Raw genomic sequence first — 15,268 nt, 5'->3', positions numbered from 1 at the left:
GCCCTACGATAATCAAGTTTTTTTGCCAATTTGAGAACTTTTTCAAAATATTTGGGGTTTTTTCTCTTTAGGATCATTGAAAAATGTATATTTTGCATGTGCTTGCATTTAACACACATTAGGGGACTTGTGGGGGCCAAAATATTAGTAAAATGTGATTAACATAGGGGTTTCGGTAATTACCGATAAAACCTACGGTAATTTTTTCAGCAACTACAAATTGAATACTTTCACTTATTAATGTCATTTTTTCTCTTACTTTGTCAACAATTATCATTAATAAAGCTAGATTTAGCATATTCTCGGTGGAAACACACACGATTGAAGTTGTCGGATGGAATTGTGTTGATTTTTTTACAACGGTGGACAAATGTCAATTACCGACGATGCATCGGTAATTACCATTGGGTAGTAATAGCATCCGTGAAACAGTAAGAAACCTACAAAAAACTGAACACAGAATGATATTTTAAAAACACAATACGACGGATGACTTTGCCAACAAAGCAACACATAAAACCAACATCTATTATGCCAAAACACATGTTAGCGGTTGAGCTACTAATTGCATTCCCTACTACATTGCATAACACACGAATACCGCATAACATGCCCCCATTGGCTTAATATAGCATAGAGCAATTTATGGTCCTTCAGTTGAATGGTGCTGTTGGTTGGTAGTGCGATCAAGAGGTACGGCGGCCGAGCATGATCGGCTGCTGTGACCAATCTGTTTGCATCCCCTGCATCTAGATTGAAGATGCTCCTCTCCTTGAGATTGAATCCTCTTCTTTCTTGGTCTTCCTGACTATTTGCCAATCTTAGGTGGAAGTACAAGCTGGTTTATTACATCATCTCGAGCATGCCACTGACATTTATCTCCAAGTGGATATATGGTTTCCGAATATGCGTCACAGAGTGAGTCAACTTAGTAATGCACCGAGCAAAGGATATATGGAGAAATATGTCAATGCTTACATGCTTCAATTGCATGGACACAAGGAAATCCATCAATGTTGAATTCCTTGCATGAGCATGTCTTATTTTCTAAGTTGACTGCTCCAACGAACATGCCATAGCCAACAATTTGAAACTCGTATAAGTTCAATGGAATAACACGTAAGCCTCTGCCATTATTTGAGCGCTCTTGCATGATATTTTCCAACCAATTAGTAACAAGAGTTTGTATTGCAACTGCGTTATTTTGACGTTCATACCCCTTGTTGATTAATTCTTCAATCATGTCTACAAACAAAATAGCTCAAAAACATTACAAACTCTAGTATTGCCTTTCCTCCTCATGATAATTATAACAGACCATGCCTTCTAACGCAAGGAAAAAAAAACTGCTAAATTATAACAAAACCAATATAATATCAACCAATATAATATTAAACACAGTAATCACATAATAAAAGCATTAAAAGTTAACTAAAGACTATAATTGTGGATATTTAGATATCATAAAACATCAACAACAAGTAGACTTCTCATATAAAACATTTAATATGTCCCCAAGAAGATAATAATCATCAAATGCGACTCCTACCATGGACCTACCAATAATCCAAACCACAACAGCTGTGGTCCTTGTGGTCCTTACAATTTTGAATAAAAACCTAAAGTGAAAGAGCTTCATGATATCATAATATGCTGACAACACAAATACAATTGAGTGAATAATCTTCCACCAGTTCCTTTCACCCTAAAGAGAAAAAAGTTCATCCCACATAACAAATAGCAGGGAGGATTGAGCATTTCTTAAAAATTAATAATGTTTCAGAACATGTGACAAATAAATTGCTTAATTTTTAAAATCCTAAAAACTAGTAATTAAGTGCACATGAGAAAAAAGGTTCTTAGATAAAGGTGGAAATTCTGTGGTTCGGTAAAATAAAGTAGAAAGCTAAAGCATAGATATTAATTTGAACATTGTTATACAGATAATGAGGATCCATTAATAGTTCCAACCAAGTCAGAGATCAAAATGCCAACTCCCTGTGTGTAGAATGTACAAATATACAACAATGAAAGGAACTCAATGTTGACCTTAATTTGAAGGTCAGCAAATATGAACTGAACAAGAAGAATATAGGTAATAATACTATTGCACTACTTTGACCAATATAGGAACCAAATGGACCTCCAAAATTCAGAACATCTAAATTTTTTAGTCTGGCTAATGATGAAATGAGGAAAAGCAACATCTAAATTTTGAAGTGCATGTAAATGTTGATATCTATTTGTGCAATTTCAATTGCTTTACTTGTTTTTTTCATATGAACACCTTATTTTACATTCATTGTGATTTTGCTTTTTTTTCTAATATCTTTTCTTGGCTTTTTTCCCCTTAATGTGGGTGTATTTGTCAATACAATAGATAATATAGTGGTGGCTAACTTCCAAAAAGCATAATTGATTTGCAGCCAAACCGAGGAACTCATATAAAATGTCTTCCTTGCATAGCTCCCATAGTTTTCTATTATTATCATACGTTAACCTATCATTGCATCTTTTAACATGAAGTGCATAGGGAAATGATTCCACAACATCATAACTGGAGTTTGAGTTAAATCAATAAATGAAAGCCCCAATGGACTATTTAAATCAATAAACATGTATGAGAAATGACTAAATTAGAAGAGGATAAATACAAAAAATATCAACAAAGAAAATGGAGAACAATATTTATGAAGTATCTCTTTGACACAAGAATAATTTACTTGAATAAAAGATATTAAAGTAATAATAATAATATAAATAAAAATAGAAAGAAAAATGCATGCTGATACAAAAAAATAAAGGAAAAACAAAGTGCATTTACATTGGATATTAGGTGTTATGAAGCGGTATGAATGCAAATACTTTAAATCGAAAAACTCATTCATAGAAAACTCAAAGAAAGACACTAAAAACAATATCGCTAAACAATTCACTTCGTAAACCATGATTAATGCTGCAGAATAACACTACCCCAGGAAAACTTAACTCGTAGAGCCCAAATCCAACTAAAGCTACCAAAGGAACAGCTGAAAGTGGACTCAAAAACTTGAAGAATAGATATAGAAAATCTAATTAACAACAGCTTCAGAATTCCAATTGTTTGTAGGACAAAACTATTTTGGAGAAAACATTAAAAGGCATCAGTGCAAACACTCAACAACCTTAACAAATATTTGACAATAGTTTTTGTAGTCGAGTTCTATTACTTCTCTAGTTCCCCGTTAGAATGAGAAGCCAAATTTCAGAGCTTCAACTTTCCTCACTTCCATTTTCTCACTCCACTTCCCAAGTACAACATATATGTTAGACAAAATTACATATGTAGATATTGGCTTAGGATTTAAACTAAATATTTTCTTTGCTAGACAACATTATATAAGGTTAAGCACATTCAAGCATAAGACCAGTTAACATTAAATAATTATCAACATAAAAAATTTAAGCTTTAAGAAATCATATAGTTTTAACAAGAATGAAATAGTAAGTGGGATGCTTATTGTTTATTTTTATCATTTCTATGTTCACTACCATTATTATGGTTCTTTTAGTCTTTGCTCACAATAAAAAAAACAAAAAAAATAAAAAATACAAGGAAATGACCTAAAATGGGGTTTGCAACCAAAAAATGAAATAGGAATAAAAAATAGTAAAGTCTTGAGAAAATGTTCCACCAATAAGTGGTGGGTTTTGAATTTTAATCAAAAAGGTGATAGGGAAGTGTACCATAAATGTTTATAGTGCCCTTGGGTGGTTCCTTATCAGATTTCTTCACTGTGGGATCAGCACAAACAACAACATAAATTTTCTTGTATAGTTCTTCAAGGTTATCTGCTTAATTCCTTCTTCTATGTACTCATTAAAGGATTTCACTCAACCTTCCTGCTAATGTCAAAGAATTTGTATGAATATATACCACAATGATGCATATGATATTTTGTGCAGTAGCCAATTATAGTAGCTCGTGTAGGAACCTCAGAAGACAACGTATTGAGGTTATTTTTAATCACATAAAGTGCAGTGCACCCATAACTCATTGGAAGAAACTTAAATTATCAATCAACAAAAAGGATGAACATCTTGACTTTTAAAATTAATATTATCAAACAATAGAAAAGCATGATTAAGTAAAAAAGGAAAAATAAAAAGTTCTTCAACAACTCAACTAGAAAAATGTATTCTGATGTGTTACTTCAAGACATTGCATCAAGCATTCTACTTGGCAGTCTTTGTCTTTGAAGAAACAAGAGCATGCCTAGAATAGGGCAAAGAAATGAAAAAAGGTAAAACTAAATATTTAGAAATATTCAATCAGAATGAGGACACAAATTAAGCAACTCATACCTACCTAAATGCATAGATGCAATAGGTCCTCCATATCCAAACATGTCAAAAAAGGGTTGCAAAATCAAGATATGCTTAAAAGATAAATTTCAACGAGTAAACACTAAGAAGACAGTGGGCACAAGACATAACTTACAAACAAATTGCACTTCGAATATGGAGGAAGAAATGCACGCTAATAAATAACCAAGAGAAACAGAAAATAAGATAAAGTACATGTACAAAATAAGAGGTAGATTTCTCTTTATATTAGAATGAAACATACATGCACAAGCTACAAAAGTTCGTGTCAGTTTTCACCATATAAATAAGTGTATTCATAAGATAAAAGCAAAATAAAAAGATTTTGAAAACAATTTTTACCATAAGGTATGGAGGTTTTAACTGTATTGCCTGTCTTTTTGAAGACCTGTGAAGTGATGCGCCCATCTTTCCCCTGTATAGAATATATGTAAATGACACCTTTTGAGGAACACAAAAACCTCACAGAACATGGAAATCAGATTTAATAAATAACACTTATTATCATAATAACAGTAATGAAAAATGTATTTTCTTGTAAGGCTGCTTAGGGTTTTAGTTCTTTCACAAATTCTTCTTTTATTTGACTAGTGTATCCACTTTATAGGGAAAACAATTTCTTTAATTCATTATGCCTCTTTGAAGTACCAATAGCTTGGTCAAGAAATCACATCAAGAATGAGCATTAAAAAGAAAATATAAAAAAAAGCACATAATGAATATGAAATTTGGCCAATTAAACACTAAAACAGAAGAAAATTAGCCACCAAATCTATAGGACCTTGTTATGAAACATATCCACTGACGAAGTTCAGGTCCGAAGGGCCAGCATAAATTAATTGGAAGTCCAGGTCCAAAGTGATAATATAATGAAAACTAATGAAAAAAGACTTGGTTAATTTTTTAACATTTGATGAAAAAATTTGTTAGTGGGTCATTGTAAAGAATGACATGCTAAACTTCCAGAAGAAAAATCTTCACCTCTGCCGCACCAAAGCTTTCCATATAACCATTGGCAAAAAACATGTTCTACTTAACAGCTTAATGATAATGATGGAATTCTAAAACATAATACTATCTCCTTATTCATGCATTCAAAGTATAAACCAGACCAGAATTTCTCAATTGAAAAAAGTCGAAAAGGGATGAAAGGAGAAAGGGCAATGCTTACCTGCTGTGGTTGGTTTGTTATCTTCCCTAAGAACACGTATCGTGAGTGAGGATAGGTTTGAGGGAAGATTGCAAAAAGGGGTTGTGTTGACATGGCATAGGTTCCGACCATCGTTTGCCCTACTAATAAGTTCTGTAGATAACCGAAGCCGTGAAGATGAGAAAGAAAAGTCGTGGGGAGAGGGAAGAAGTTGCTGGAAGAATTTAAGAGCTCCTATTGTAAGAGGGAAATGGATCCTAGAGAAAGAGAGAGTGAGAGGGAAAAGAATCATGTGGAGAAGAAGGAAAAGGAAATGGAATGGAGCAAAAGAAATATCAAATAAAATAACAAAAAAATAGATAAGAAATAGAGAGAGAGAGAGAGAGAGAGAGAGAGAGGGAGGGGGGGGGGGAGGGGAGGGAAATTAGATACGAAATGTGGTAGGTGGGATACTGGTAAGAGGAAGAAAGAAATTGTAAGTGATTTAAAGGGTAAGGGTAGAGTTGGAATATTGAAAAAACGTGGGTAGACAAAAAAATGTTTAAAGAAAGAGGGCTATTTTTCATTAAGCCCTTTAAATAAAGGCATTGGGCCAAATTCCCCATCAATGAATCATCTAAATGCTAGAGTGAGTTGATTTTTATCTTTATATATTTTTTTTATTACCGTAAGGAAGTTTAGATTAGCTTTATACATTTTGCAATATAATATTATTTTAAAAATATTTTTTTCTCATTAAGCAGGAAACCTCTGGAATATTTTCCAAGTAGTACTTTTGCAGAGGATTACGGAAATAATATTACATACAAAGATAATGTTTCATTTCAGCAAGATGTAAATTTAAGTTTTTTTTTTTTCCTTTTTTTTTTGAAAAGTTTAATTGGACATTAATTTGTGAATTTCCGAATTCCATGTAATAAACTTTCTATTATCGCTCCGCATGGATAACATGCATAGAAATTTGTATATTTAACCCATATGGAATAGTGCAAACACTAGCAGTCATCCCAGCACAATTCTTTCTTACAAAATGCACAATAACAACCAACCCATGGAATTCTTTCTTTACAAGTAGAGAGTTGGAACAAGAACTGTACGTCCTTTTTCAACCTGCATACAGAAACAATCAAGTGAGATCTGATACCAAAAGCAATGGCAGTTATTACATAGCAAATACACACGAAGAAAAAGAAGACCTGTGTTTGTTAATAACTTAGAGGAATGATGAAATGACATGGATAATCAAGTGATGCGATTTCATACAAAAATATGTACCATTCCAATGGTTAAGTCCTCCAATTCAAGGAGTGGCCGATTGTAATAATCTATATAAGTGAAGGCTCATTGGGATTGCTGACTGCATAACTGAAGGTAACCCTCTCCCAGTCCATAACCCCAATTCTAATACAGGTAAAATTTGATACTAGGTCCATAGTAAAATATCTATAACAAATAACTTAGCAAAGGCAACTTGATTTAACTAAACTGGCCCGCCAATATGGACGCAGGAGTGCGGCTAAAAAGGCAAACAATGACAATATACAATAACTACTACTCTCAGGGTTTATAATAACAATTTATTTCTATGCACCTTTAATATCTCTTAGGAGCAATTTATTCACATCCATATGCATTATATACATATTCATTGACATATTTGTGCACTGACCCGGCCCTCACAACAGTGTTTTAGCCCTCCCGAACAGAATACATTTTGTGAATTTGCAAAGAAATAATAACAGTATATATGCCACTATGCGAAGAACTGTAATGGAGTTTTCCATATTATCACACATTTTAATTCAAAGCGTCATCATGCATTTCAAATGCAAGTTACAAATTTGACATCCTATATCCTGATGCTACCGGAATGCTTTAAACAGACCTTGAAACAATGGGAAACTAGAAACTGAGTCGTCGTGCCCTTGACAAGGACAGATGCTGCAATAAGGGGATCAACAGAGGAAGGAATAGGAACAACTACATTTGCAGGAAGGATCTGCTCTTCAGCATATGAGCCTATTGACCCACCAGCATAAGCTACAAGGTCACCAACTTGCCTGCCTGTTAGTCCAGGTCCAACTGCTGTCACAACCCCAACAGCCTCCACACCTGACACAGAAAAGAATATGTTCATGACTAGGTTACAACTTCAAAAGGTAAATGGGTTTAGAATGTGCATTCAAACAAAAATTTCTCCCATAAATTTTGTAATGCAATCAAAATTTTTTTTGGAGGAATGCATCCTTAACATTCAGTATATTCACTGTTTCTATATCTGATTCAGTTACTAGCCATCATAGTCTCTACCATCCTAAATAGAACAACTTACATGGTACAAGCTAACCAATACATTAGGAATCATATAATGGCAACTAGAAGTAGTTACTGTCCCAAATATGTCTTCATTATTCAGGAACTAAATTCATAAATTGGTAAACTTTGAGAAGAAACAAAACCTGGAGTGAAGGGAAACCCAGCAACCTTATAAACCCCATTGCGGAAATACACATCAATGAAATTAAGACCAATGGCCTTGTTTTTCACACGAATCTCGCCCTCATTTGGTTCTCCTATTTCCACATCTTCCCATTTCAATACCTATCATCATTATTCAATAATTAAATAATGGAAGAATGAAATCATAGATATAATTGCATGCTGACCTCACAGGCAGCCATTCAGAACCCACTAACGCTAAACAGAATGTAAATGCAAAACTGCATATTAATTGCTGCTCATCAATAATAACAATTATCAAGTTCAACATGTCAACCATTAGTTCAATTTGTTGATGATATAAATTCTATTGTAGCCTAATCCCAAAAGCGCTATGAGTGCACAGATAGAAAAATAAACCACATAGAACACAACAAAAGTAACTCGAAATTAAAAAATAATAAAAAGCATACTAGTCACTGGAAAGAGGAATAGAATAATGATCCCTCAAGATTAAAAAACAGAGTTCCTCATCTTTACTCCAGCCCAAAACAAAAAGGAAAAAAGAAAGAGTAATGCATCTATAAGTAAGTAGATTGTCTCTTATTGAACTGAAAACAGTTGGTTTTTGTGAAGTCCAGCCGCACCACCACTGCACCGACAGTGTGAAAACTGCACAGCCACCATCTTTGACAATGGTTGCTGCATTTAACACCGAACTCCAACTTGCTCAACAATTATGGGCTATTGTCAGAAGCTGTTGAAGATTGTGGCCATGCAACCGACCTTGTAAGCCTATAAATAGGCTCCATCCCGTTGCATGTAAGCCAAGCCAAGAGAGCAAGCTCAATATCATCCCAAGTGAGGAGTATTGAGAGTAAACACCGAGAGAGAGAGTGTTTAAGTTCCAGAGAGAGCTTGAGAGAAGAGTGAGCAATTCCAGAGAGAATTTGACAGTGTAGAGAGAGGTTTCACATGAGAATCCTCCACGAGAGAAGTTTTTATTTTTTGTATTCTATTTCCAAGAGAGTAATAGAATTCTTTTTATTTTTCTTTTCATATTTCTTCTCTAAAGTGGTCGGAGAACCACAACAAGTGGTATCAGAGCTCCAGGTCGAGAGCTTGGGTTCAAAATTTGAAAAAACAGAGCCTCTGTTCTTCAAGTTGGTATTTCGAAAAGTTGCTCAAATAATTAATTTGACAATACCAGGTGAAAGTGGTCGACGAGACGAGAACAACCAAGTTCACCGGAGAGCAACGTAGAGCTTCACACGCCCGCACGGGCCACCTGAAGTTTTTTGCAGCAGATCACGGGCCGCACGCACCGTGTGGAGGTTGAAGACGACCACGTCAGCAGACACGTCAGCCAACCAAGCCACGTCATCTGCCACGCCAGCCGACACGTCATCTGCCACGTGTTGACACGTCAACATAATCTGCCACGTCATCAAAATTTTTTGAAATTAGGGAACAGCCCCTGATTGTTGGAAATTACAGATTGACCCCTGTAGTTTCTGTATTTACAGGTTGACCTAGAATTTTTATGAAATTATGTTTTTGCCCCAAAAATTCTGGTAATTATATTTTGACCCCGGAAGAGTCAAGTCCACCATTTTCGGCCGTTCTGGACGCAACGGTTAACTCCGTTTTGCCAAATTCGGCTCCATTTTTGGTCAAGCCATAATGTCAATGGAAGAATCATATTCGGGAGCTATGGTTAAGCTCACTGCCACAAATTATACACTTTGGAGACCTCGGATGGAAGATCTCCTCAATTGTAAAGATCTGTTTGATCCTATAGAAGCTAAAGGAGAAAACCCCGATCCCAGCAAAGAAGCAGAATGGAAGAAATTAAACAAGAAAACGATTGGTCAGATCAAGCAATGGATCGACCACAGTGTCTTCCATCATGTAGCGAAGGAAACGGATGCATATGCCCTCTGGAAAAAATTGGAGGACATGTACCAGGCCAAGACTGCTCGGAATAAAGCCATGTTGCTTAAGCGATTGGTAAATCTAAAATTACAGAGTGGAACTTCTGTAGCCGAGCATACCAGTGAGTTCCGAAGCTTGGTAAATCAACTATCTGCTGTGGATTACCAACTAGGGGATGAGGATCAAGCTCTCCTACTTCTAAGCTCTCTTCCAGACAGTTGGGAGACATTGGTAGTCTCTCTCAGCAATTCGGCCCCGAATGGCAAACTTACTATGTTTATGGTTAAGGATGCCCTATTTAATGAAGAGGCCAGTAGAAAGGACATTGGCATGGATCAGTCACATGCCCTCATCACAGAGAGAGGAAGACAGCAAAGAGGTGGTCGAGATAGGGGGAGAGGCAGGAGCAAGAGCAGAGGTAGATCTACAGACGGCAGAAAATCATCATATAAGTGTTATCATTGTGGCCTGGAGGGTCACATGAAGAAGAACTGCAGAAAGTTGTTAAGAGAGCAGAGACTCCAAGGTAATTAGCCGAAGAAGGATGAAGAGACACTAGTCACTGTTACAGGAGAAGTGGCGCTCTGCTCCACCGAAGAAGAGACATGCCTTCATATATCAACCCAAGATGTTGAGTGGGTAGTCGATACTGCAGCATCCTACCATGTCACTCCACACAAAGATTTCTTCAAAACGTACAAAGCAGGAGACTTTGGTACGGTAAAGATGGAAAATTCCAGTTTTGCAAAGATTATGGGAACTGGTGATATTCAGGTAAAAACAAATGTTGGTTGTACAATCACTTTGAAGGATGTCCATCATGTTCCAGACCTTCGACTTAATCTACTTTCGGGAGCAGCCTTAGACAAGCAAGGCTATGACAACTACTTCAGCAAAGGCACATGGAAAATGACGAAAGGTGCCATAGTTGTCGCCCGAGGACATATTTGTGGAACGTTGTACAAAACTCATGCGAAGATATGTGCAGATAGCCTCAATATTGCAGAAGGAGAGGCGTCTCAAAATCTGTGGCACCAGAAACTCGGTCACATGAGTGCAAAAGGATTGTCCACTTTGGCAAGGAAGAAGCTTATCACTGTTTGCAAGGATGCTGCACTAGATCCTTGTAGTCATTGCTTATTTGGCAAGCAACATAGAGTCTCTTTCAGTTCCTCTGCAACGAGAAGATCAGAGTTGCTCAGTTTGGTGCACTCTGATGTTTGTGGTCCCATGGAGGTGGAATCATTAGGTGGCAACAAGTATTTCCTGACCTTCATTGATGATGCTTCTCGGAAGGTGTGGGTATATTTCTTGAAGACAAAGGACCAGGTATTGTATTACTTCAAACTGTTTCATACCATGGTAGAGCGTGAAACAGGAAAGAAGCTGAAATGTCTCCGCTCAGATAATGGAGGCGAGTATACTTCCAAGGAGTTCGATGCCTACTGCAGAAGACACGGCATTCGACATGAGAAAATGGTCCCTCGCACCCCACAACATAATGGAATAGCCGAAAGAATGAACTGAACCATTATGGAAAAGGTCAGAAGTATGATCAGTATGGCTAAGCTGCCAAAGCCATTCTGGGGAGAAGCTGTTCGTGCCGCCTGCTATTTAATCAACAGATCACTGTCAGTACCGTTGAATTTTGAAATTCCGGAGAAAGTGTGGTCGGGTAAGATTCCCTCCTACTCTCATTTAAGAGTGTTTGGTTGTTTATAGGATATGGAGATGAAGAATTCAGATACAGGTTATGGGATCCGAAAACAAAGAAGGTTATTAGAAGCAGGGATGTAGTATTTCATGAAAACCAAACAATGGAAGACATTGAAAAGCCCAGAATGTCTCCTAATTGTAGTTCTAGTGCCGAGAATTTTGGTCCTAATCCAGCACCAGCACAAATAGCTACAGAGGATAATGAGGTGCATGAAGATATACCAGAAGCAGACCAGGAGGAAGAAGGGGATATTGAGCAGGGGGAGACTCAATCCTTTCAAGCAGCTGCAGGGCCATCACAGCGGTCAGATGATGGTACATCTCCTGAAACCAGTGGTTTACAAGTTCGGAGATCTGAGCGAGGCCGAATTCCATCAAAGAGATTTCCAGACTCTGAGTATATTCTGCTTACTGAAGAGGGTGAGCCAGAGAGTTTCCAAGAAGCTGTTTCTCATCAAGAGAAGGAAAAGTGGCTGCAAGTAATGCAAGATGAGATGGAATCCTTGCAGAAAAATCATACTTATGAATTGGTTGAGCTTCCAATATGAAAGAATGCACTAAAGAATAAATGGGTGTTCAAGTTCAAGAAAGATGGCAGCGGAAAGGTGGTGAAACACAAAGCCCGATTGGTGGTCAAAGGATTTCTTCAGAAGAAAGGAATTGACTTTGATGAGATTTTTTCACCAATGGTAAAAATGACTTCAATTCGAGTCATTTTTGGTTTAGTAGCAAGTCTAAACCTAGAGCTTGAACAGATGGATGTGAAGACAGCATTTCTTCACGGTGATTTACATGAGGAAATCTACATGGAGCAACCAGAAGGATTTGAGGTTTCAGGGAAAGAAAACTTCGTATGCAAGCTGAAGAAGAGCTTGTATGGCCTCAAGCAAGCACCAAAACAATGGTACAAGAAGTTTGACTCGTTTATGGTGAGTCAAGGCTATAAAAGGACTGCAGCAGACCAGTGTGTTTATATTCAAAAATTTTCAGGTGGAAACTTCATTGCACTTTTGCTATATGTGGACGACATGTTGATCGTTGGACAAGATGCAATGAAGATTAGTCAGCTGAAGAAAGAATTGTCTAAGTCCTTTGATATGAAAGACTTAGGACCAGCTTAACAAATTTTGGAAATGCAAATAATCCGAGATAGGAAGAATAGAAGGTTATGGCTATCTCAAGAGAAGTATGCTGAACGGCTGATAAAGAGATTCAACATGGATAAAGCCAAACTGGTCAGCATTCCACTTGCAAATCATTTCAAGTTGAGTAAGAGATTGTGCCCCTTATCCAAAGAAGAGATACATGAGATGGCTTCAGTACCATATTCTTCAGCGGTAGGAAGTCTGATGTATGCAATGGTGTGTACCACACCAGACATTGCTCACGCAGTAGGTATTGTGAGCAGATTTCTTTCAAATCCTGGAAAGAAACACTGGGAAGCAGTCAAATGGATTCTCAGGTATCTTAAAGGTACATCGAAGCTGTGCTTGTGCTACGGGGGAGGTGATCCAATCTTAGAAGGCTATACAGATGCAGATATGGCTGGAGACTTTGATAATAGAAAGTCTACATCAGGTTATCTCTACACTTTTGCAGGGGGAGCTGTGTCATGGCAGTCAAGATTGCAGAAGTGTGTTGCTTTATCCACTACTGAAGCAGAGTACATTGCCACAGCGGAAGCGGGTAAGGAAATGTTGTGGTTAAAGCATTTTCTCACAGAATTGAGCATCAAGCAAGAAGACTACAAGATACATTGTGATAACCAAAGTGCCATGGATTTGAGCAAAAACTCAATGTATCATTCCCGTACAAAGCACATTGACATCCGCTATCATTGGATACGCGAAGTAATAGATCAACAGTTGTTGAAACTGATGAAGATCCACACAAATGAGAATCCAGCAGATATGCTAACAAAAGTTGTTGCTCAAGAGAAGCTGAAGCTATGCAGAGACATAGCCGGAATGGATGGCAGATGACCATCAGTTTAAATGCTGCTGGAGGGGGAGAATTGTGAAGTCCAGCCGCACCACCACTGCACCGACAGTGTGAAAACTGCACAGCCATCATCTTTGACAATGGTTGCTGCATTTAACACCAAACTCCAACTTGCTCAACAATTGTGGGCTACTGTCAGAAGCTGTTGAAGATTGTGGCCATGCAACCGACCTTGTAAGCCAATAAATAGGCTCCATCCCATTGCATGCAAGCCAAGCCAAGAGAGCAAGCTCAATATCATCCCAAGTGAGGAGTATTGAGAGTAAACTCCAAGAGAGAGAGTGTTTAAGTTCGAGAGAGAGCTTTAGAGAAAAGTGAGCAATTCCAGAGAGAATTTGACAGTGTAGAGAGAGGTTCCACGTGAGAATCCTCCACGAGAGAAGTTTTTATTTTTTGTATTCTATTTCCAAGAAAGTAATAGAATTCTTTTTATTTTTCTTCTCATATTTCTTCTCTAAAGTGGTCGGAGAACCACAACAGTTTTGACAACCTAAAATTACTACCCATCAATACCTTCGAACAATCACTCAATGCAAGCAATAAAATTCTTACTTTTACAACAAAAATAAGAGTATAAGGCGAGAAAGAAAGAGAGACCTCAGGTCCACCAAGTTCATGAACCCTAATGGCCTTAACCATATTTGTTGGTGATGCTCTTTGAGTGGCGACCGCTCTAACTACTAACCTCCAATTTCCAAGTGCAGATGATGAAGAGCATAAAAAAACATGCTTATTCTGAAAATCCCTATAAAAAGTTTTGAACTTTGACGAAAAGGGTACGGACCCAAATGAGATTGTAGACCAGACAGTGGCACTCTAACTCTGGAAGAAGCTGCAAGGGCTTTATACAGAAAATGAAATGGAATTGATTGAGTTGACCTCACCAAACCCATTTAACTTTACCCCCATTTCTTTCGCTTGCCATTATTGTCTTATATCCGAGTTATTGAACAAGGCTGAGATATGTGGGAAATTAAAACTGGGCTAAAGAAAATGGTTTGGTCTTCTTGTTCATAGTTAAATAAAATAGGAAAATTGTTAAAAGATGTCAATGACGATGAAATACCAAAAAATGCAATGTTATTCATCAGAGACCAGACCACCCAGTGGTGAAGGAGTACAAAATAACATGGGATACTCTCTTCCATTAGAGTAGTTCATGTCATTTTGAACTTCTTCACCACTAGATTGGTGTAAATGACAATGAATTTTGGTTTTCAAAAATAGCATTATGATCCAGTTTAGACGTTTATCATGAAGTATTGATTTGTGTCTACTAGTGCGATCTTACTTTTTCTATAAGAATCTTCTACATATATTTATTTTCTTTATGGTAATTTCCTAAAGAAAAATTTATGATCTTTTATTTCAATACCATGATGATACGAATTACCAACTACATTGTTTTCATAATAAATAAATAAATGAATTAAAACATTCTCTAATTCAGATAATAATTAATGTGAAAAAAAATAATAATAAGAAGAAGAAGAAGAACATTTAAACCACTGTGACGTTCCAAAGGCGATCCAGATGTGGAAGAAGTTCAAAATACATAACATGGGATACTCTTCTACTTGATAGTTCATGTCATTTTGAACTTCTTCACCATTTGGTTTTTGCTAGAAATCCAACGTCTTTTGGTTTTTAACATAAATTCAA

At 36.8% G+C, this 15,268-nt stretch overlaps 2 protein-coding genes across 3 annotated transcripts; both read right to left on the bottom strand.

Moving 5' to 3' along the window:
* Positions 1-299: 299 nt before the first annotated feature.
* LOC107424145 (uncharacterized) lies at positions 300-5,879 on the bottom strand. Of its 2 annotated transcripts, XM_048469736.2 has the most exons (3): positions 5,537-5,879; positions 4,708-4,780; positions 300-1,245 (listed from the first exon to the last, which is right to left on the bottom strand). In XM_048469736.2, the coding sequence occupies exons 1-3, from the start codon at positions 5,645-5,647 to the stop codon at positions 968-970; spliced, it is 462 nt and encodes a 153-aa protein (XP_048325693.1). In that variant the 5' UTR covers positions 5,648-5,879; the 3' UTR covers positions 300-967. The 2 variants fall into 2 exon arrangements, with proteins under 2 accessions (XP_048325693.1, XP_048325692.2); XM_048469735.2 differs by lacking the exon at positions 4,708-4,780.
* A 528-nt stretch (positions 5,880-6,407) lies between these two features.
* Positions 6,408-14,788, bottom strand: LOC125421291 (uncharacterized). Its single transcript, XM_048469737.2, has 4 exons — positions 14,204-14,788; positions 7,975-8,116; positions 7,401-7,627; positions 6,408-6,625 (listed from the first exon to the last, which is right to left on the bottom strand). The coding sequence occupies exons 1-4, from the start codon at positions 14,243-14,245 to the stop codon at positions 6,581-6,583; spliced, it is 456 nt and encodes a 151-aa protein (XP_048325694.2). The 5' UTR covers positions 14,246-14,788; the 3' UTR covers positions 6,408-6,580.
* Positions 14,789-15,268: the final 480 nt, after the last annotated feature.

This window comes from Ziziphus jujuba, chromosome 8 (assembly GCF_031755915.1).
Source record: "Ziziphus jujuba cultivar Dongzao chromosome 8, ASM3175591v1".
Classification (NCBI taxonomy): domain Eukaryota; kingdom Viridiplantae; phylum Streptophyta; class Magnoliopsida; order Rosales; family Rhamnaceae; genus Ziziphus; species Ziziphus jujuba.
The sequence above is the reverse complement of the archived record's forward strand: the minus strand, read 5'-3'. Positions and strand labels throughout refer to the sequence as shown.